Source organism: Adiantum capillus-veneris, chromosome 5 (genome assembly GCF_014529385.1).
Source record: "Adiantum capillus-veneris isolate H3 chromosome 5, ASM1452938v2, whole genome shotgun sequence".
NCBI lineage: Eukaryota > Viridiplantae > Streptophyta > Polypodiopsida > Polypodiales > Pteridaceae > Adiantum > Adiantum capillus-veneris.
Window position 1 is genome coordinate 44,495,328 of NC_140935.1, and position 20,699 is coordinate 44,516,026.

Here is a 20,699-nt window from a genome sequence, read left to right on the forward strand (position 1 = left end):
AAAGAACATGGATGACAACAGTTGTATCCGCTCTATACCTGCATCCCATAGCTTTTTCCAACTTGGAACAAACTGTTTTAACACTAGGTTGGTAACCTAACAGGACATAAAAGTGTCCTTTCAGGGTTTTGAAAAAAACCTCCAAAACCATAGTAGATCCACTCATTTTGTAAAATCCTTTTATGAGGTTATAGTTCAAGGCCTACTACACATGGAAAAAATAAGAAACTTATAAAATTTCTCATCTTTTAGTCACACCAAGCCTCCAAAGTTGATGGACCAGTGCATTTTCATCAAAACAGTCATTTCTTATGTTTTGTTGCATAGAAACAAGATTAGGGATTTTTGTAGGACTTGAGATAAATTCCCTAGTTAACTTCAATGGGTTGGTGATCAGAACATATGATTGCTTCTCACTCACTATTTTTTGTTTTGCCAAAATAAATAAGTACAAAAAGTTGAATTTCTATCATTATGCAAACCTATCATCAAAGTTTGTATAGCCATGCTCAATACAAATAATATATGCATGTTTTTTTAGTTTACTATTGTCTTTTATGTTCAAAAGGAGCCATGGATCATGTCAAAACAATAATACATCTCTTACCAAGGGGAATCTTGGGGACAAAGATGAAGTGCTAAATACAGCAAACATGAAAAAACTGGGTTCAACATTATGAGTTGTAGAATCTCATAGAAACTATTCAATATCTAGCCAAATTTAATCCTTATGACTAGATATGGTTACTACCTACAAAATGCATGTAGTTGTCACAAGAAACTAACAATATTGAAAAAGCTATACTTGATATACTAGAATGTTTCGTTTTCGTCTATAATTGAAACAATCAATTATCGTTGTGTACTATGCAAAATAGGGTATTAGGTGCCCCAAAACTCAAGGAATATTAGCTTTATGTTACAATATGCGACATAAAAAATAAAAAATGCATTTGGATATTATGAAATCCACCAAAAAAATCATAGAAGAGCTAAAATTGGCTAAAAAACAAGATTCGATAATTTTTGTAATTTGGTCATAACTTACAACTTTAATATTTATTTCTCTCTGAAAGCATCGGAACATGTTGAGGACTACTAAAGATAGCTCTCTAGAATTATAGACCTCACAAACATGAATTCTAAAGTGGTATAGTTGCAAAAAGTTGAAAAAAGCCAAAAAGAGAACTTGTTTTTTCACACAATTTAGGTTGTGAAATGTTGTGCAAGGACAAAGTTAAAGATGAAATTGATATTCCAAAAAAATGTCGAGTTTTTTTCAGCTCATGAAACAACTTTCTAAATAGATAACACCTCAAAATCCATTTTGAAACTCTGGACATAATTCAAAAAAAATGATCACTTAAAAATACATAAAAATGTCCCATTGCCAACCTAGTGTTAAACAACACACACATATATATATATATATATATATATATATATATATATATATATATAGTATGCCCATGAGTGAGTTCTCATGAGCTGGAGAAACTCTATTGGCCCATTGGTAAGAGCGAGCGCGATTCCGCAATCTCCTAAGTATGGCGAAGCTGAGCTCCAGCGAGATGTAGGAGCTCATTCATCTCATATAGCTCCCTCAAGTCTCGCATTTGTAAGCGCTCTCAGAACTCTGCAGCAGACATTGTATCATAGCAGTTGCTGGCCCTCACGTTTTCCTTTTGCATGTTATATGATCTCTCTTAACTCTGCAGGCGGAGCAATACACCTTGAGACGCTCCAAGCACGTTAAAGCCTCAGCACCTGCTGGTCGATCTACTCCTTCGTTTTGTCAAAACTTGGGACAAAAACTTGTGAGCACCAGAAATGTCCAAGCAGAAGCCAGCGACAAAGAATAGCTTTGGTCAGTGTGGCTCTTTAACACTCTATTTTGTGTGAGGTTTTCTATTTCTTTTTTCAAAGGTTCTAGGTACCTGTCCGCTTAGCTCACAGCGATGCCATTCTGCAACATGATAACCATGTCTCTGGCAGACGATGAGCTCGGTGACGATTTCCTATCTTCGTGGAAGCCTAGCAAATCATTGGCAGCTCTAGATTTTGAAGACGATGAACCTGTCGTGAAGAATCGCAAAGCCTCTTTTTCACTGGCAAAAATGTAATTTTAGTTTCCTTTCTTGTCTGTTGCCCGCTAAGAAACTAATCCAGGCTTACCATTATACAGGCATTTGCTGATTATTGACGTATAGTTTATTTGTTCCCTTCTGGGTTTGCGTTTAATAATATACCATTCTCTCGAGCAGGGATACAAGTTTTGACTTCGACTTTGATGGTGGTCTGAATGCTCTCTCGAAATTCAATGTTGACATGTCCGATCTTGACTTGCCAAGTTCGTGCGAAAAATCACATCGAAAAGAAGATAGTTATCGAGAGAAGCAGCTGCATGATAAGAATAAGAAAAACGAGTCAAAGTTTTCTTTTGAGTTCCAAGGGTATTATTTTCTCTGAGCATTGTTGTAAGTCTTGGCTTGTTCTCTTTTTGCCAAAATGCTACATGTTGCTTATATGTGGCTGTAGAAAGTTATGTAAAGATGCAAGCATGCATCACAGTAGCAATCTTCCATTTTTTTCTGCGTTTTGCAGGTTTGATGAGCTGGATCTGGATGATGCTCTCAAAGCAAAGAAGGAACCAGAAAATTCACCTTATTCAAAGAAAGGAAAAAGGGACTGCAGCCATCTTTCAACAACGAGTAAATGTCTCAAGAAGGGCATACTTGATTCACCCTCTGATAATGCTTCTGAGTCCTCCTCTATTCCAACAGATGGTGGAAGCATGAAAAAAGAAATCCACAGACCTTGGAGTGATTCTGGACATGATCAAGGAGAACCTGTGGGAGCGGCCTCCTTTGATGAGGATAACTCAGCAGAAGACTCAGCGCATGAACTTGGCCATCCTCTTCCAGAGATGGAAGAGCAAGCATCCGACCATTCTGATGATTACACTGCCCAGAAGGAAAGGGATGATGATGTCAAAGACTCTACTACATTTCCTGCTCAAGCTAACAACAGTGCATGTCACAAGAGCATTGCAGCTAATTACTGGTCTAAGGACTCCGATGTAGAAACCTCTACTGCAATGTCAGCAGAGCATACAAAGGCAGTATCAACAACCCCTGAGCTTCACCAAGAACCTGGTAAGGCTTGTTGGTTATTTGATCTCTAGGTTATCTCAGTGGTTGGTGAACTGAACTTTTAGTGCATAAATTTTATGGCTAAAACTGATCTTGTGCATATCATCCCTCTATGGTGCAGCTTCAGCAGATGGAGATATTGAAACAGATAGAGAACCACATTCTGAGCATGATGTTGAAAGCAGCAAAAAACCCCCCACTTGCATGGAATTGGATGGCTCAAGCTCAGAATGTGAGATGCAAAAGCTAGCTGTGGATGAAGAGAGAATAGAAGAATTCCGTACTAGAATGGACGTTAATCCATCCCAATCACCAAAGTATCAAAGTTCTCTCTGCCATGCAGTTTTACGATATGTTTCTTTAGAGAGAACTCATGAAGAAGTGTAGTTGCAGATTGCCCATGAAGAATTCTTGCAGAGAAAACTTGATGTTGGGGATTTTGGATGAACCTTTCAATGATGAGCAACAAACGATGAAGTCAAGGTGCTGTTTTGTGATCAGTGCCTATTTTTGCAAAGCATGTCTTTAGAAGTATTCTTGCTTTGCAGCTATGACTCCATGAAGTCACTTATGATAGGGAATGAATGAATGTTCTCCAAGTTAACGTCAGGCTTTCCCCCTTGTGGTGTACCAGTCAGTAAAGAAGATGTGCAAAGTTTTAGGATGGTGTCTCTGGAATCTGACTTTAGACTGTTTCAAGGGTAGCAGCAAATTTTGGAGGTGTTGCCAGGATGTTCATTGAAGACTCCTTTACTAAGAAAAGCATGTTTTCCTTGAGACCTCTGCGCATCCATGATCAGATGGTTATGAGTATATAACAGTTGCAGACAATAAGACAGTATTTCTGGTATGCCAATCAGGCAAGAAGCTTCCAGCGATGAGAATTTCCATTCAAAAGAGGAGAAACGTACAAATCATTTGTGTGAAGGGGAAGCTTCAGCATTGCACTTGCATGATGGATTGAGAGGCGCAATGCATAAAAGGTATGCAGGTTTTAAGTGCTTTGTGTAGTTTAAACAAATATGCCGTCTAAATTCTGCTTTTATTTGACATTTTTGATTTAGTCAAGAAGCAGAAGTGGAGGGTGTTGACAAATTGATTGCAAGTGAATCAAATACATTACCTACAGAGGTTTCTCCAGCCAGCATGCCAGCAAAGAGGTAGCCATTTTAAAGCTCTTCATGTATATTGTGCTTTATTAATATTGGGATCTACATTAGATCATGAGCCACTTGTTTAGTTTTTTTTGCTTAATTTCTGGATGGCTGGCCATAGTTATAATAATTAAATTACATACAGTAATAACTGCCCAGCTTATGCTTCATCGCAAAACCGCACAGTATCATCGTCTAGCAAGTAATCTATGTGCAGGGGTTCTTTTTTTTTTTCTTGAATATATTTGGAAAAAGTAATCTGACATCTTCAAAGTGATTTAATATTTCTGCCAGCTCTGTTGGCTGGACTTCCCACTTTCTCGTGCAGAAGGGTTTGCCTTCATGCAGGCTGGAGTGAAGGGCCTTGGGGTAAAAGGAAACCTTTCTCATGTACAGTAAAATTCTTTACATGTGGACAATTTTAGGGAATGCTGTGCGATCCTTCCTGAAATTTTTGAGGCGGGTTCACTTTTTGTCAAGTTTTGATCCATGACGGCAAAACATGCATCTCTACTGGACAAACATGGGATAAAAAGTAGTTCAAGTGTAAGTTGATGTGGGAGAACTCTGGTTTTGTATTCTGAAGCAGGAGTAAGAGGACTCCCCCATAGGCTATGGAGGAGCCCTCTAAATCTGATGGTAAAACGATTCTTCATGTAAGGTTTGAAGACCACTGCTCGATTATTAAGGACAACAACTGATAACAAAGAAAAGATCGCTGTCTGATTTGTGTCTACAATCCTGAAGCCCTGCTCAAATATGTTCATCCTCAATTTTGGAGAGTTCTGATGAAAGACATGAGCAAGAGCATGTGAGCTGATATGTGTGTGTGTAAGTGAATATATATATATATATATATATATATATATGTATGTATGTATGTATGTATGTATGTATGTATTTTAAATAGATTAAATTATCGTCCACAGAGGTCAAATATGAGCTATGGGACCGAAAACAAAACATTACGACGGTGCTTCTAAATGAAGGCGTTAGGTACCCACCAAAGGAATGCAGTATCCTTTAGTAGGGAACTCGCAAAAGCAACCTTTTTACTTTCAATGAAATTTGTGTTTACAAAATAAACATCCATCTTGAAAAGCCAATGGTCAAGCACGCGCTTATCTCGGCGACCGTTGTATAACTCGGGCAACTTTGCATCAATTTTCTTTTTTTGTGCTGTGTTTATTATTTTAAAAAGATATTTTAATTCTGGATTGTCCACCTCTGCTTCTGGAGGCTCAACTTGCTCAGGAACTAACTCTGCTACGAAGAAAACCGAATGTGTAGCTGGTCGGGTCCTCGAAGAAGAAAATGCCTGTAAGACATCCAAACGGAATGTCATTGATGCAAGACCGGTGGAAAGGGCCTGTTGGAGGACGGACATCTGCTCTCTTAGGATGGCTATCTGATCGTCGGGTGGAACAGGAGCACTGCCTGCCTCTGACATTCTGACAGCTCGAAGGGAATATCTTGGAGAGGCTGGAGAAGTGTGGCGGCCGTAGTAAGGGGAATCTACTGCTGATGCTACATCGAACTCCGCCAGGAACTTTGCTCCCAAAGTCGGAATCTTCTATATCTTTCACCTCGTCGATAAGAGGTGTGTCGTCTGGGGTTAAAGGTGTATAATCCGGAATCTGCAGCTCGCTCATGCTTCTGTGTGTGTGTGTGTGTACCACCGTTCGACTGTTGCCATACAACTTCGGGAGAGGGGGAAAAGAGGATAGCGGCGAGGGTGAGAGGCTCAAAACCCATTGGGTCCTGAATATTTTTGCTCTGATACCACTGTAAGTATTCTAGTTGCTAATCCTTCATTAATTACTTAAATTCATGATTAGGACTTAAGAAACTTGAACTGTACTCGGAAACAAGACTCAGAAGACTCTGTGTTGATTGATTGAATGTGTGATACAAGGGCTCCTTATATAGGAGACGAACAGGTATGTATGAAAAGGTATGATCCTTCATGAAGAAACACATCCTTTAGGCGAATAGACATGCCTTTAGACGAATGGACACATGGATTCGATGAAGAGCCGCAATCATTGGTTGAAGGGGCGTGACTAGTCGTCGAACGAGTGTGGCTGTCGGTGAAGAAGTATGACTTTTGAGCGAAGGATTGTGACCATTCGAGAACAGGAGTCCTCTCGGGTTAGTCACTGTCACGAGGACGTGGCAGTTATTAACCATGTCACAGAGATGTGGCAACTGCTAACCTTGGTGGTTGGTTTCTTTCCAATGGGGTTTATTTTATTTGTTTTGAGATCCTCTTTTTGAAGTAGCCAACGTTCGGACATTGTATGGCCAATGTGAACGGTAGATTCACCCGCGGACGGGAAGTGGTCGGCAATGGAATTCGTATGGTAAGAGGATGTCTAGGCTCAGAGCAAGATCACATAGGTTCCCCCGTCGCACTTAGCAAGTTGGTGGATACTAGGAAGTGAACTCAATTAAGGCGTAAAGTCAAGGTGGGACTACCAACAAAAAGTATCCGACAGTTCGGCCACATTGCACTTTTGGATGCGGCTCCAATGAGGATAGATGGTCAGAAGACCAGTGGGAGCCCAACGGAAGCATCTCCTAAAATTTAGGGAACTGCTATTTTGGGCTGTGAAATGTGTTCGCGTCATTACCTCCGGTATGACTAGGGGAACATTTTATAACTCTGCCGCGAAGTCAACTGGGCAACCGGTCAGGATATTTTTAAGCGGCAAACCCGAAACGGGAAAATGTTTGAAAATGCGCCAAGTGTCAGTTTTTCATGGACTTTCCTCCTACAGAAAAATGGGCGCTGATTTTTAAGCTGGGAGAGGCCTCATTTCAGCTTCTGTCACAGGTTAAGAGCTATGGAGTGCTTCCTTTCCCTCTCATGTACAGTGTGGTGCTAGGAGTGATGCCCTGCACGCTACACACTGCCCTCTCTCTCCCCTACGAGCAGTATGTTATGCCCCACTAGTGGGCTTTTCATTTCACCAATGTACAGTTATGTGGGTTCATGCGCGATTGCCGAGGCAAGAGCCTCTTGCACAGGTACTGGATTAGCTAGCGGCTAATCCCCCGCAAGTACGGGTGAATTCGGAGAGGTTTCACGCCACAAATCTCGTCCGATTCAAAGGGCAAGTAGCCCTACAGGTGCGGGAGCTCGAGGTCTTGCTACGGATGCGACCGGCACGCGAAACGGAGCCCAAAACAGGGAATTACAGCCTGCTGTGTATTTTTGCAGGTTTAGGGTTTCGGCCCTAAACGGACCCTAATACCCCCAGGAGGTTCGGGGACGCAAGGGGATCGCTGTACAGGTGAACTGGCGCATTTTCGGGGCAGGAAACAGAGAATTCAGTGTGCTGCAGATTCTCGCCAGGTTTTGCAAAGTGTCCGTATGCGTCGGGAAAGTCACCTATTGTGTGGGGATACTGACTGTGAGACGTCCTAGTACAATTATGTTGCCGAAATCGGGCCAGAACAAGTGTTTCTTAGCCTAGATTGTGCGGGGCAGCTAGTGGGAGATCACAAGTTTTATTCCCTTTGATAAAGAATAAAGAAATACCGAAAGGGGCGCCAATTTTGGGGCATACAGGTTGTCGGTGTCTGCTCGGAGCATTCTAGCTTCCGAGCCGTGTGTGTGATTAAGTGTTAATTCCCGTTGCAGGTTCTCTTTGCAAAGTGCTCTGTGTGTGTGTCTAAAGTAAAGAATTTCGGGTGAAAGCCAACGCCTACCTACCTACGGGCCGGTCCCATGGTTCCATTGCCGGGATATCAATCACTTTTTCCTCAAAGAGTGAGCCTGGATTGTTCAGGGTAAAGACACACAGTGCAGGAACACGGGGATTACACTATGGCCGACAAGGGGAAGGGAATTATGGAAGAGGGTTCCTCTTCAAAGGACAGACAGGAGATTCCTATGGTTTTTGAGATTGGCGAGAGCTCACGGCCACGTCAGTCTGTACCTCCTGTCAACGTGAATGTCCCTCCAGTAGTACAGGGCTTTATGACAGGGCAACTTGAGGATGATGCGTTCAAGACTCAGTTAGTTGCCGCGGTGAATGTCTTTTCGTAGCTGGTGCAGAATCCGAGGTTTATGGAATTCTTGCAAGCGCCACCAGTGCAACAGCAAAATAGGCAACCTACGCCGCGTACGGAGCTTGTTGATGCTCAAGCCCAGGTACTTCATGTGACGCAGGAGGAAAGGGAACACTCGCATGTTGCGGAGTCAGGGGCTCCAAAGCAGGTTCCTCATGTGCTTGAACAGGTGGCTAGAACACCTATTCCACAGGTTATGCCAGTTCAGCCCGCCACCTTTCAGAGCCAACATGCTGTCTTGAATGGACAAGGAGCTGGATACCAAGCTATGCATTCAGTTTTTCCACCACCCACGGTACATCCTGGGTATTTCGGGGGTGGATTAGTGTTCCAAAGTATGGCTGGTTATGCGTCTGGAAGTCAGCCGTACATGCCAGGAACAGTGTTCGGGGGTATGCAAGGCATCATGCCAAACCCCATGTATGGTAGTATCGGCATGCAGCAGGGTTTTCAGAGCAACCACGGCCAGTTTGGGGTGCCACAGGGTCATTTTGGCATGGCTGGTTTTTCTGGACAGCAACCAGACATCGCACCTCTGACGCAAAATGGGAATGGCCAAGGCGTGCCGATCATGCCTAGTACAGTGCCCATGTTGTAGACCATTCCGTATGACAATTTGGGTGCACTAGAGAAGCCGAAGGCTTACAAAGAAGGTGGTGCAGCGGTAAAGTTCAGTACCTTCAGTGGTTTCGAGGACAAGACAAAGGCACTCAGTTTCCTCCAGCAGTTTGATACAGCTTATGCGAGAGGGAATTTTACAGAGGCCTCGAAGGTCAGGAAAGCTGCCACTTTCTTAAAGGACAATGTGCTTACATGGTGGACGACATTGTTAATGCAAGGACAGGCACCCGCCACTTGGGTTTACTTCAAGCAAATGTTTGCATCTGCTTGGCTATCAAATGAATTTGAAGCCGATGTCTTGATAGATTGGCACCAGCTTACGGCAGCTTCGCGCAAGAGCTTGCTGGAGTACAATAGGAGGTTTTGTAAAGCATTACTCTCAGTGACCTCCTACAGATTTGTGCCATTGACAGAGCAGATAGAGAAGTACTGTTGTGGGCTGCCTAAAGGGCTTCGCGATTACTGTACAAAGAACAGAGTGGCTACCCTTACTCAACTTATGGAAGTTGCGAACACTGGTCTTGCCTTGTTGAAAGGAGAGGACAGTGGATTTCCGAGCAGTGACAAAGGAGGGCAGCAAAAGAAAAATTCAGCGAAGAAGCCCTTTGTGAAAATGGCTCCTGATGTGTCGCAGGGATCAGAAAAGGCCACCAAGACAAGGATTCAGCCGGGACTTTTGGAGCGCAGGCAAAGAAAGAGAAAAGGAAGCCTTTTGTGCGCAAGTCGCTCAAGGAAAAGAAGGTCCTAATGGCTGAGAACAAATGCTTTATATGGGAGCAGCCTGGTCACTTTTCTATTAATTGTCCACACAGGAAAAGGCCAGCTGACTCAGAGGATAAAGAAGAGAAGAAAGGTAAGAAGCCAAAACCCACGGCAGGTTTAGTGCAAGAGATGGTGGGTGACAGGCCCATCACAGATGCCAGTGAGTTATGCAGGGCATGGGGTAAAGTTAGGGATCAGAGGGCACTCATCTTTTTTGATCCAGGTGCCAAAGCCAACTTTATCTCACCAGAGTTAGCTATGAAGCTGGGCATCAGAGCTGAAGAGATGGGGTACACAGCAGAGGCAGGGTTGGCATGTCCTGGCCACTCAGAGTGTGTTACTCCCATCATTGGAAAACTGCGTCTGCATATTCTGTCGTATGTGGACACTGAAGAGTTTTACATCATGCTGCTGGAAGGTTGTGATGCCTTGTTGGGGATCCCGTGGATGTTCCGAGTGCATGGAGTCTTGGATGCCTACAACAAAAGATCACTGTACAGCATAAGGGCAAAACTCACATCTTGGATGTTAAGCTTAAAGGAGAGTCAGTCCCTGTTGTATCTGCTTCTGCTATCACTTCTGTAATAAAGAATCATCTTTTTGTGTACTTGATTTTTGCACGTGATGTCTCAGATAGTGATCAGTCAAATTTATCTCTGTTAGATAAAGAAAGGTCAGCATTTTTGCAAAAGTTTAGTGACTGTTTTTCTGATTCATTACCGTCGCAATTGCTGCCAGAGAGACCTGAGGACCATCGGATAGATTTGGTGCGAGGGTGTAGCCCACCAAATAGACCTCCCTACAGGGTTAGTGCGGCGCAGCAGAAAGAGATTATGGGCCAGGTTGAGGAGTTATTAGAGAAGGGGCTGATTCAGCCTAGTTCTTCACCCTTTTGCTCCCCAGTGCTCCTAGTGCAGAAGATGGATGGCTCATGGCGCATGTGTATTGATTACCGTGCGTTGAATAAGAATACCATCAAGAATAGGTTTCCTATTCCTCGCATTGATGATATTCTCGATCGTTTAGAGGACGCTGCAATTTTCAGCAGGATAGACCTTAAGAGTGGGTACCATCAGATTCGTATAAGGCCAGAGGATGTGTACAAGACTACGTTTAGAACGACATTTGGTCTTTATGAGTTTCTAGTGATGCCGTTTGGGCTAACAAATGCTTCTGCCACGTTCAATAGAATGATGGACCGGATTTTCCGCTCGCATCAACAGTTTGTTGGAACGTTCTTCGATAACATGATAGTGTATTCGAAGAATGAAGAGGAGCATAGGCGTCACTTGACCATTGTGTTCGAAGAGCTGCGCAGTCACAGGTTACTTGTCAATCCTAAGAAAAGTGAATTCTTCCTCGAAGAGATCCCCTTTCTGGGCCACATAGTCTCAAAGGATGGTGTTAGAATGGATCCCGCAAAGGTCGAAGCTATCAAGACATGGCCAGACTTGAAGACTGTGCACGATGTCAGAAGCTTCTTGGGATTGTGTTCCTACTATAGAAGGTTTATCAGAAATTTTGCAGAGATAGCATCGCCTCTTCACGCATTGCAAAAGAAAGAGGTCACTTTCAGATGGACCCAAAAAGAGATTTCAGCTTTTAGTCTCTTAAAGGAAAATTGACTTCAGATCCAGTTATTGTTTTGCCAGATCTTAGGAAGTCATTTGTGGTCCAGTGTGACGCGTGTGGCAGTAGCATCGGAGCAGTGCTAATGCAAGAGGGACGGGTAGTAGCTTATGAAAGCCGAATTTTGCAAGGGCCAGAGAGGACTATGCAAGTCTATGAGAAAGAGCTCTTGGCCGTGATTCATGTGCTTTCTAGCTGGAAGCACTACCTCTTAGGTGCTGATTTTGTTGTCCAAATAGATCATCAGACCTTGCGATACTTCTTGACATAGTCAAAGTTATCCGAAAAGCATATGCGATGGGCAAACATTCTTTCCATGTTCCACTTCTAGATTATGCATGTGGAAGGTAAGAAGAATGTTGTGGCTGATGCGTTATCAAGAAAGCCACAAATTTCAGCTGTGTCAATTCCTTTTCATCATGAGTTAGATGACATGAAGGAACAGTATACTGCTGATGAAGATTTTGCAAGGATCTTTGAAGAGTTACAAGAGGGGCAACATCACGAGCACTACCTCCTCAGAGATGGTTTTATGATGATGCATGGCAGACTTTGTGTCACTAGGCCACTGCGACATAAGGTCATGGAAGAGAGTCATGTCCCACCGTATGCAGGGCATCGTGGCATTGATGCAACAGTTAAAGCGGTAGAGACGTTCTTCTATTGGCCTACCTTGAGGAGAGATGTGGATGCCTTTGTGCGAGCATGCATAGTTTGCCAAAAGGTCAAGTTTGACAGGCAAAAGGCACCAGGGTTGTTACAACCACTGCCGATTCCAGATAAGCCATGGGAAAGCATTGCTATGGACTTTATCTTTGATCTTCCAAGGACGCCAACAGGGAATGATGGTATATGGACCATTATCTGCAGGTTCAACAAGCAAGCCCATTTTATCCCTGTCAGGAAGAAGATAAAATCTGATCAGATGGCACGCTTGTTCATGTACAATGTGTTTAAGTACCATGGTATGCCACAATCGATTATCAGTGATCGTGATCCTCGCATGACCAGTTTGTTCTGGAGAGGATTGTTTGAGAACATGGGCACTACGCTCAAGTTTTTGTCTTCGTTTCATCCACAAACTGATGGACAGTCAGAAGAGGCAAATTCTACTGTCTTAGATCTACTGAAATGCTATGTGTCAGATAATAAGGGCAAGTGGGAACAGTATTTGCCTATGCTTGAGTATGCGTACAATAATACGGTGCATTCGTCTACTGGCAAAGCACCTTTTGAGATTGTTGAAGGCGGCAAAAAGGTTCCTCCCATTTTGCATACAAAGGACAAGATCTTTGAGGCAGATCGATATGTTGAGAACATGGATGAGATGTATAAGAAAATCAAAGTTGCCTTGGAGAAGACTCAGGCAAAGTAGAAAAAGGCTGTTGATCGTCACCGTCGTGAATTGCTGCTATCACTTGGTGATTGGGTTTTGTTAAGGTTCGAAAAGGCAAGGTTAAAGAAGATGAAGGGCAAGGAACGGCTGTTTCCTAAGCTCAGCATGCGTTACTATGGGCCTTTTCAAGTACTTGACAAGATCAGTGATGTGGCTTACAGGTTGAAATTGCCTGATACGTGGAAGATTCATAATGCGTTTCACGTGAGTCTTCTAAGACCCTTCGTGGGTGATGTGCCAGTAGATATGCCAATTGAGAATCAGCCAGAAGTTGAGGAACTTGATGAGATCCTGGTACCTGAGCAAGTTTTGGCACATAAGGACAGAAAAGTTAAAGGACAAGTTGCAAGACGCTATTTGGTGAAGTTCAAGAACTATCTGCCTATGGATGCAAAGTGGATGGAAGAGCATGAACTGTTAGAGTCACCAAATGTATTGCAGCTTTACCTTGAAGCCTTTGGGTTACAGCCTACTTATGCCCCAACCCAACGTGTGCAATGCGGCTCCAATGAGGATAGATGGTCAGAAGACCAGTGGGAGCCCAACGGAAGCATCTCCTAAAATTTAGGGAACTGCTATTTTGGGCTGTGAAATGTGTTCGCGTCATTACCTCTGGTATGACTAGGGGAATATTTTATAACTCTGCCGCGAAGTCAACTGGGCAACCGGTCAGGATATTTTTAAGCGGCAAACCCGAAACGGGAAAATGCTTGAAAATGCGCCAAGTGTCAGTTTTTCATGGACTTTCCTCCTACAGAAAAATGGGCGCTGATTTTTAAGCTGGGAGAGGCCTCATTTCAGCTTCTGTCACAGGTTAAAAGCTATGGAGTGCTTCCTTTCCCTCTCATGTACAGTGTGGTGCTAGGAGTGATGCCCTGCACGCTACACACTGCCCTCTCTCCCCTACGAGCAGTATGTTATGCCCCACTAGTGGGCTTTTCATTTGACCAATGTACAGTTATGTGGGTTCATGCACGATTGCCGAGGCAAGAGCCTCTTGCACAGGTACTGGATTAGCTAGCGGCTAATCCCCCGCAAGTACGGGTGAATTCGGAGAGGTTTCGCGCCACAAATCTCGTCCGATTCAAAGGGCAAGTAGCCCTACAGGTGCGGGAGCTCGAGGTCTTGCTACGGATGCGACCGGCACGCGAAACGGAGCCCAAAACAGGGAATTACAGCCTGCTGTGTATTTTTGCAGGTTTAGGGTTTCGGCCCTAAACGGACCCTAATACCCCCAGGAGGTTCGGGGACGCAAGGGGACCGCTGTACAGGTGAACTGGCGCATTTTCGGGGCAGAAAACAGAGAATTCAGCGTGCTGCAGATTCTCTCCAGGTTTTGCAAAGTGTCCGTATGCGTCGGGAAAGTCACTTATTGTGTGGGGATACTGACTGTGAGACGTCCTAGTACAATTATGCTACCGAAATCGGGCCAGAACAAGTGTTTCTTAGCCTAGATTGTGCGGGGCAGCTTGTGGGAGATCATAGGTTTTATTCCCTTTGATAAAGAATAAAGAAATACCGAAAGGGGCGCCAATTTTGAGGCCTACAGGTTGTCGGTGTCTGCTCGGAGCATTCTAGCTTCCGAGCCGTGTGCGTGATTAAGTGTTAATTCCCGTTGCAGGTTCTCTTTGCAAAGTTCTCTGTGTGTGTGTCTAAAGTAAAGAATTTCGGGTGAAAGCCAACGCCTACCGCCCTACGGGCCGGTTTCAGTCACACTTCCATCTGCATTTGTAATGAATCAAGAAGAGTGTAACAAGTCACAATCGCAACAAAACTGTCCTCCGTGAGTTGGAGAAGATGCTCTCTATAGAAAGCCATTTTCGTATCCAACTCCTGTGCCGCTGTATCCATGTGCTCCTGGTATCTAGCTGAATCAGATCCTGACGTATGAGTCTGGTTATCTCTATCCGTGTGAGAGATAGGGAGGGTGCATCCAAGGAGTACTAGAACGGAGGCAATCTATCCATGCTGAAACCGTGTGATTGAAACCATGATGTCATCTGCTTATATCAACATGTTGTGTCACCCTACCTTGCTAGCTGTCGGGATGACTCCAAGGCTAGCTGAGCGTATGTCTCTGGGGAGGTCCCATACACTGTGTATAAAGGATACTGATCTAGTCAATACCTCACCACGAGGGGTGGAGCGGCTAGCTCGTCTCGGATAATCTCGTGCGGCACTGATAGCCCGAATCATTTGAGATATCATAGAGACCAAAGGCCTCTCCATACATCTCCATCCATCCGTGCTGCTAGATCTGCCATGATGGTCTATTGAGGGTTCCCATATCTGAACTCCGTAAAGCATAGCTGAAGCCACTAGAGTGCCAAGAAGCCAGAGCTTTGTTCGCGGTTCCTGAAACTGAATCTGCGAACACATCCTCTCCAATCCTCCCAAGGCGGCATAAGCTCTTGTCAGTCTAGTCTCTGCTGCTCTCCTCAAAGAAAACACGGGTCCACTGAAGGCTACCCCAAGATAAGTGTATGCATCTCCACTGTCTCCTGGCCATACGTGAATGTGGGTGCTGAGCTCCTGACCCATTGTGACCCATTGCATCTCCACCGTCTCCTGAATCATAACCTTGGTTTTCCTAAGGTTGACAAACAATTCGCTATCATGAGTAAATGTGTGCAAAGCATTGAAATGGTGTTGCATCTCCTCCGGAGAGTCAGAAATCAACACTATATCATCAATGTATAATAGCATCGGAATCCATGTCCCTGCTAGCAGAGCACCCTTGTCTCCCTCTCGTTCTACATAGTCTAAAAACTCATCCATACATCCGAAAAAGGGTCGGAGATAGGGGGACATCCCTGCTTCACCCCAATAGTAGAGTGGACCATGTCAGACATACCCTCAGTAGTGCGTACTTGTTCTACTATTGTCCTGTATAAAGCCAAGATTCCCCAAATCATCTTAGTGGGCACACCAATGTCCTATAGTCGACGTATAAGTGTGGCTCTTGACACTGTGTCAAAAGCTTTGCAGAAATCCACAAAGCTATAGTAGATCCTTCTACCATGGTGTCTACCCTCAATCATAGCTCTGAGTGTCAGAATCTGGTTGAGAGTGGAGAAGCCTCTCCTAAATCTTGCCTACCCGCCCTGATGCTCGTAGGCCCTTTCTCTTTAAGGTGCAGCGGAAGTGAATGTTGAACTTTGCTCAAGATGAGTGCTCCGAACTGTGCTAAAGGTTCCTATTACTTACGAAAGGGAGAGCCTTCTGTTCCTTTAGTGAGAGAGTGCAAGTGATCACAAACAAAGTGGATAAACACTGTGAATGAAGGTGCTGAGACTGAGAGATAAAGAGAGAAGAATACGACACCAGAATGTTGTCAAACCCTCCTCTGAAGGCCCCACGCTCTATGGCGAGAGCGGTCTACTATTGATTGCACAAATCTCTACAATGCTTTGGACTTGCCGTCGATGTCGACGACGAGACGGACTGAAATCTGAAAATCTTTATCTGCTGAGTTTTGACTCTATGTCGGTGACGATGTCGATGGCGACGATGCGATGACGATGTGTTGAAAATGCAGATGCTGAAATCTGCGTTTTCCGGGTTGAATCTGCAAACTTTGGTGGATCTGATCGTGCAGCGAGGATCTGCTACGGGAAGGTGAGATCTGCGAGGTTCAGGACTTGCTATGCGGTGTCTATGTGCTGAAAACTGAAAACGCTGGTCTAGATTTGGGCTAATTTTTGTGCTAATTTTTTCGATTTAATGCTTCTTTAGTGCTAAGCTTCGTTATGGCTGAGTCTGCCCTTGATCTCCGGAGTCATGACAGAAACTCAGTACGCTGAATTTTGTGTTGATGTATGCTCATGTGCGTGTGTGTGTGGTGTGTGTTGTGTTTGGGAGCATATGTTAGTACCTAGTTCTACACCCACGATTGGGCACTGACGACGTTAGTGGGGATGTCGTGGTATTTCGCCAATACTATGCATAATGGAGCTGATGGTTATAATGTCTTGTGGGTGACTACCATGGGTCTATACCTTGCACTTTCCTTTAAGGGCGAATCTGGGCTTATCCTAGATTCATCCAAGTATATTTTTTAGTCGTATAGCGGACATGCAGACTTCACATTGTGAAGTTTTCGTTCGAGTTACGACCAGTTGATATTGTGCTAATTCTTTCTATCTTTTGTGGTGCGTATGCCCTATCAACTACCTCATTTTTGTGCTAATTTTTTCGATTTAATGCTTCTTTAGTGCTAAGCTTCATTATGGCCGAGTCTGCCCTTGATCTCCGGAGTCATGACAGAAACTCAGTACGTTGAATTTTGTGTTGATGTATGCTCATGTGCGTGTGTGTGTGGTGTGTGTTGTGTTTGGGAGCATATGTTAGTACCTAGTTCTACACCCACTATTGGGCACTGACGATGTTAGTGGGGATGTCGTGGTATTTAGTCGATACTATGCATAATGGAGCTGATGGTTATAATGTCTTGTGGGTGACTACCATGGGTCTATACCTTGCACTTTCCTTTAAGGGCGAATCTGGGCTTATCCTGGATTCATCCGGGTATATAGATTTGGGTTCTGCCGCGGTGAAACTGCAAAACGCTAAGCTTGCTTGCTGATCCAAAAACGCTACGGCTGGTTCTGAGTTCTGTTGCAAACACGCTAGGGTTTCTGCTGGTCCTACTGTCGCCGGGGATGATCTGCAATGCAAAACACCAAGGCTTGATTGTGGAAGAAAACGCTAGGCTTTGCAGTTGCAAAAACGCTTGGTTTGCTTTGGGGGGGGGGGTGTCGTCTTGTTGAGAAGGTGCCTGTTGGATGTCTGGTCCCTACTGTCTCTTCTGCCAGAAAGTGCTACCATTGGGTTTTCTTATATACTTGGCTCTTAAAATTGCCCTACCTAGTTTCCAACAAAAGTCACTTAAAAATAATAAGTAAAAATTGGCTAAAATAGGAAAAATAGGTCTATGCACTGTAAAAATGCTCGTAATGGGTTCTGAGTGTAATCTGATGATCATGCTGTGTGCAACCAGAGGATATGCATCTACTCTTAAGTGCCTGGACATGCACGGTCTGCGAACAGAGTCACAAAAGTGCCAGAACACTTCTTAATCTAGGCTAACTGAACTGAATTGAACCCTTGCCATGAAGTAGCTTGTCCACGTATACATAGGGTTAGATGTGCACGTGGCATCCCCTCCTTTTCAAAGTGAGGTACTGGTACTGGTACCGAACTGTATGGCGTCGAGGGAGATCGCAAACAACGTCTGAATGAATCCTAGAAAGGACTCTTCGCCGGCCCACTCTGATGCGAGGGTCATGCGATACTTGAACTTCATTAAGGTCTGCAATGCTTGCTTCTTTGGGCCGTGCCGAAAGCGACACAAAGTCATCTGTGGCTCCTTCAATGCTTCAACTTCGTCTATAGTCATGCGTCTACCTTCTTCAAGAATCTCCGAGGCTGAAAATTCCTAAAACCACTTCCAATGCAAAAACAATCGACATGCAAAACAAAAAATAATCCATAAACCAGTTCTGTAGACAGTGACTCTAAGTACCATCATCGTCTTGTCGTTGCCATCATCGTCGGCAAGACCATCATTTAGACCATTGTAGAGATTTGTGCAATCAATAGCAAAGACTTCTCTCGCCATCGAGAGAGGGGCCCTTGGAGGAGGGTTTGACAACTTTTCTGGTGTCCTATTCTTCTCTCTCTATCTCTCAATCTCAGCACCTTCATTCACAGTGGTTACCACTTTGTTGTGATCATTTGCACTCTCTCACTAAAGGAACGGAAGGCTCTCCCTTCCGTAGGTAAAAGGAACCCTTGAGCACAGTTCGGAGCACTCATCCTAAGCAAAGTTCAACATTCACTTCTGTTGCACCTAACATTCAAAACATTTTTCCGCTTTAAAATATTCTTCTCTCTATTCTTTTGTCAGTCGAGGTCATGTATCTCTTTGTTCTTCTGTCAGTCAAGATCGTGTATTTCTTTGTCGCCTGTTTGGTTCTGACTTGTTGAAGGTTCATCTGGTGGGTAAGTCAAGTTACCCGAATGTATAGCAAATCCCCGCTTCGCATGTCCCATCAATTGTTGTACGGACTCGGACTTCTTTTCAAGACATTAGTCTCAAATCTCTTTGGAAAGTTCACAACAAAACTGCTCAATGTGCTCCTTAAAAGTGATCTTCTTAAAGGATGAAGCACGTAAGAAGACATCCCAAAATCTTTTACGTAAGTATCCAAAGATTCGGCCTTGAACATTCGAATATTATTCCAATCAGTATTCACATCTCGTTCGTATTCTTGAGTGAGCCATGAAGAAATAAAGAGTTTCTTAAATTTCAACCACTTTGTCGGTGCTTGTTTCCTTAACAAAAGAGTGGACTACCATGTCCATGCATTGCCTTTCAGAAAGAACGTTGCTCGTCTAATCTTGGAGTGCTTTGTATAGCGACCTCCAGAAAATGCTATATTAAACTGTTGAATAAAGGAGGCTAAAGCCTGGAGCATCTCAAAACCCTGAAAAGTACTTAAAACTTTACTGCTTGTCCTCCCTCTTTGAATTCTTTGGCCTTTTTTCCCTTGTCGTCGAGGAGATCATACTGATTGGCTCTGTAAAAGTGCTTACCTTTTGCATAAAACATATGATTTTTCAGTTCTTTCTTGACTTTTCTGTCCTCTCACTCAAGTCAGAAGAAGATGAGATGTCCGAGCTATAAGAAGAAGATGGGGACGAATTGGACAATCCTTCAAAGCGTACAAGCTTTTTTTGTTTTCTTGCATTCTCAAAAGAGGATTTTCGGCCCAAGTAACCAGGAAAGTCAATTCCCTTGTTACGTTTCTTCAATTGTTTCTCCTTTGACCCCAATAGCTGGTTGACTCGTTTTTCGACAACGTCCTCGAGTTTATCTCCAATAAATATCCGTGGAGTAGGATGTTACTTGAGGGCTGACTTGATTTGGGTATCAATTGCTTGCTGTCAATGGGTATGCACCTCGTTAATCGGGTGTCGGGTCAAAAATTTTGCATATTGTGGATCCTTTGCAAACTTGAGCATTTGCTTTGCGCACTCATCAACCTACTATTGACGTTGCATCTCCATAATCTGGAACTTCGTAGGCCGAGGTGGCATGTACTCGTGATTTGCTAATCCACTCAAATTCTTCGTACTGCTTCCCGTTCCCGATGTGGTAGAAGGAGTCGTTCGATTCTTGTTGGAATCCATGTGTGTCGCGAGAAAAGAATCAGATTTCCCGGAAGAAGAGAAATCGGCCGTGCTCTGATTCCACTGTCAGAGACGTGGGCACCCCAAGTCGGGAATCTGACACGACACACAAGTGAACTACTTAAACTACTTCACAACTTTAAAAACTTGAGTCGACACGGCCCGGCGTAGTTCCGTGCCCAAAGATATTGGCCCCAAAAGCTGGCGCCTCTTTCGGTATTTATTTTTATATTAACACTTGAGTAAAGTTACAACTCCCGAGGGGTCCTCTACTCTCAGACTCTATGTCCAGATTCTTTGAAGAGTGAGGCTCCTGGGGTCTTTTTATTCTTACAAGGGATACGAAAAGCAAAGCCCCAAAAGCAATCTAACTCAAAAGCAAAGTGTTCCAAGAGCAATAATCCCCAAAAGCTGGCCCAAAAAGCATGAGTGTGAATTGCGGAATTCCGTACATGCTGTCAGTGCTTTTTGCGGAGCTGCCACGTCATCAGCCTGTCAACGCAATTTGCGGACAGTTTGTACAATCCTTGCCACATCAGCATCCGTACAATGTGTGTGTCCGTGCAATATAGCCACGTCATCATTTTGTGACATAATGCATCTCGTCTCCCAAACCACTTCTTTATGTCTTGCATCCATCCCGTGCTCAAGATCTTGCTTTTATGCGTCTTTCGAACTTTTTTGCTTGTTTCCTATGCAATTGTAGGAAGTCGA

The 20,699-nt window shown here is 44.0% G+C and overlaps 1 protein-coding gene across 3 annotated transcripts in view; it reads left to right on the forward strand.

Annotated features, from left to right (window-relative positions):
* The first annotated feature begins 1,480 nt into the window (after positions 1–1,480).
* Positions 1,481–20,699, forward strand: part of LOC147457223 (uncharacterized) — a 34,032-nt gene continuing 14,813 nt past the window's right edge. The window contains exons 1-9 of one of the 3 annotated variants that reach the window (XM_086512178.1): positions 1,481–1,618; positions 1,719–1,867; positions 1,996–2,119; positions 2,265–2,453; positions 2,605–3,155; positions 3,274–3,469; positions 3,540–3,635; positions 4,013–4,135; positions 4,217–4,312. In XM_086512178.1, coding sequence (XP_086368304.1) covers positions 1,831–1,867; positions 1,996–2,119; positions 2,265–2,453; positions 2,605–3,155; positions 3,274–3,469; positions 3,540–3,635; positions 4,013–4,135; positions 4,217–4,312 — 1,412 coding nt within the window. In that variant the 5' untranslated portion in view covers positions 1,481–1,618; positions 1,719–1,830. Of the gene's footprint in view, positions 1,619–1,718; positions 1,868–1,995; positions 2,120–2,264; positions 2,454–2,604; positions 3,156–3,273; positions 3,470–3,539; positions 3,636–4,012; positions 4,136–4,216; positions 4,313–20,699 lie in introns of those variants that run through there. The other 2 variants (XM_086512179.1, XM_086512180.1) reach the window with 2 other exon arrangements.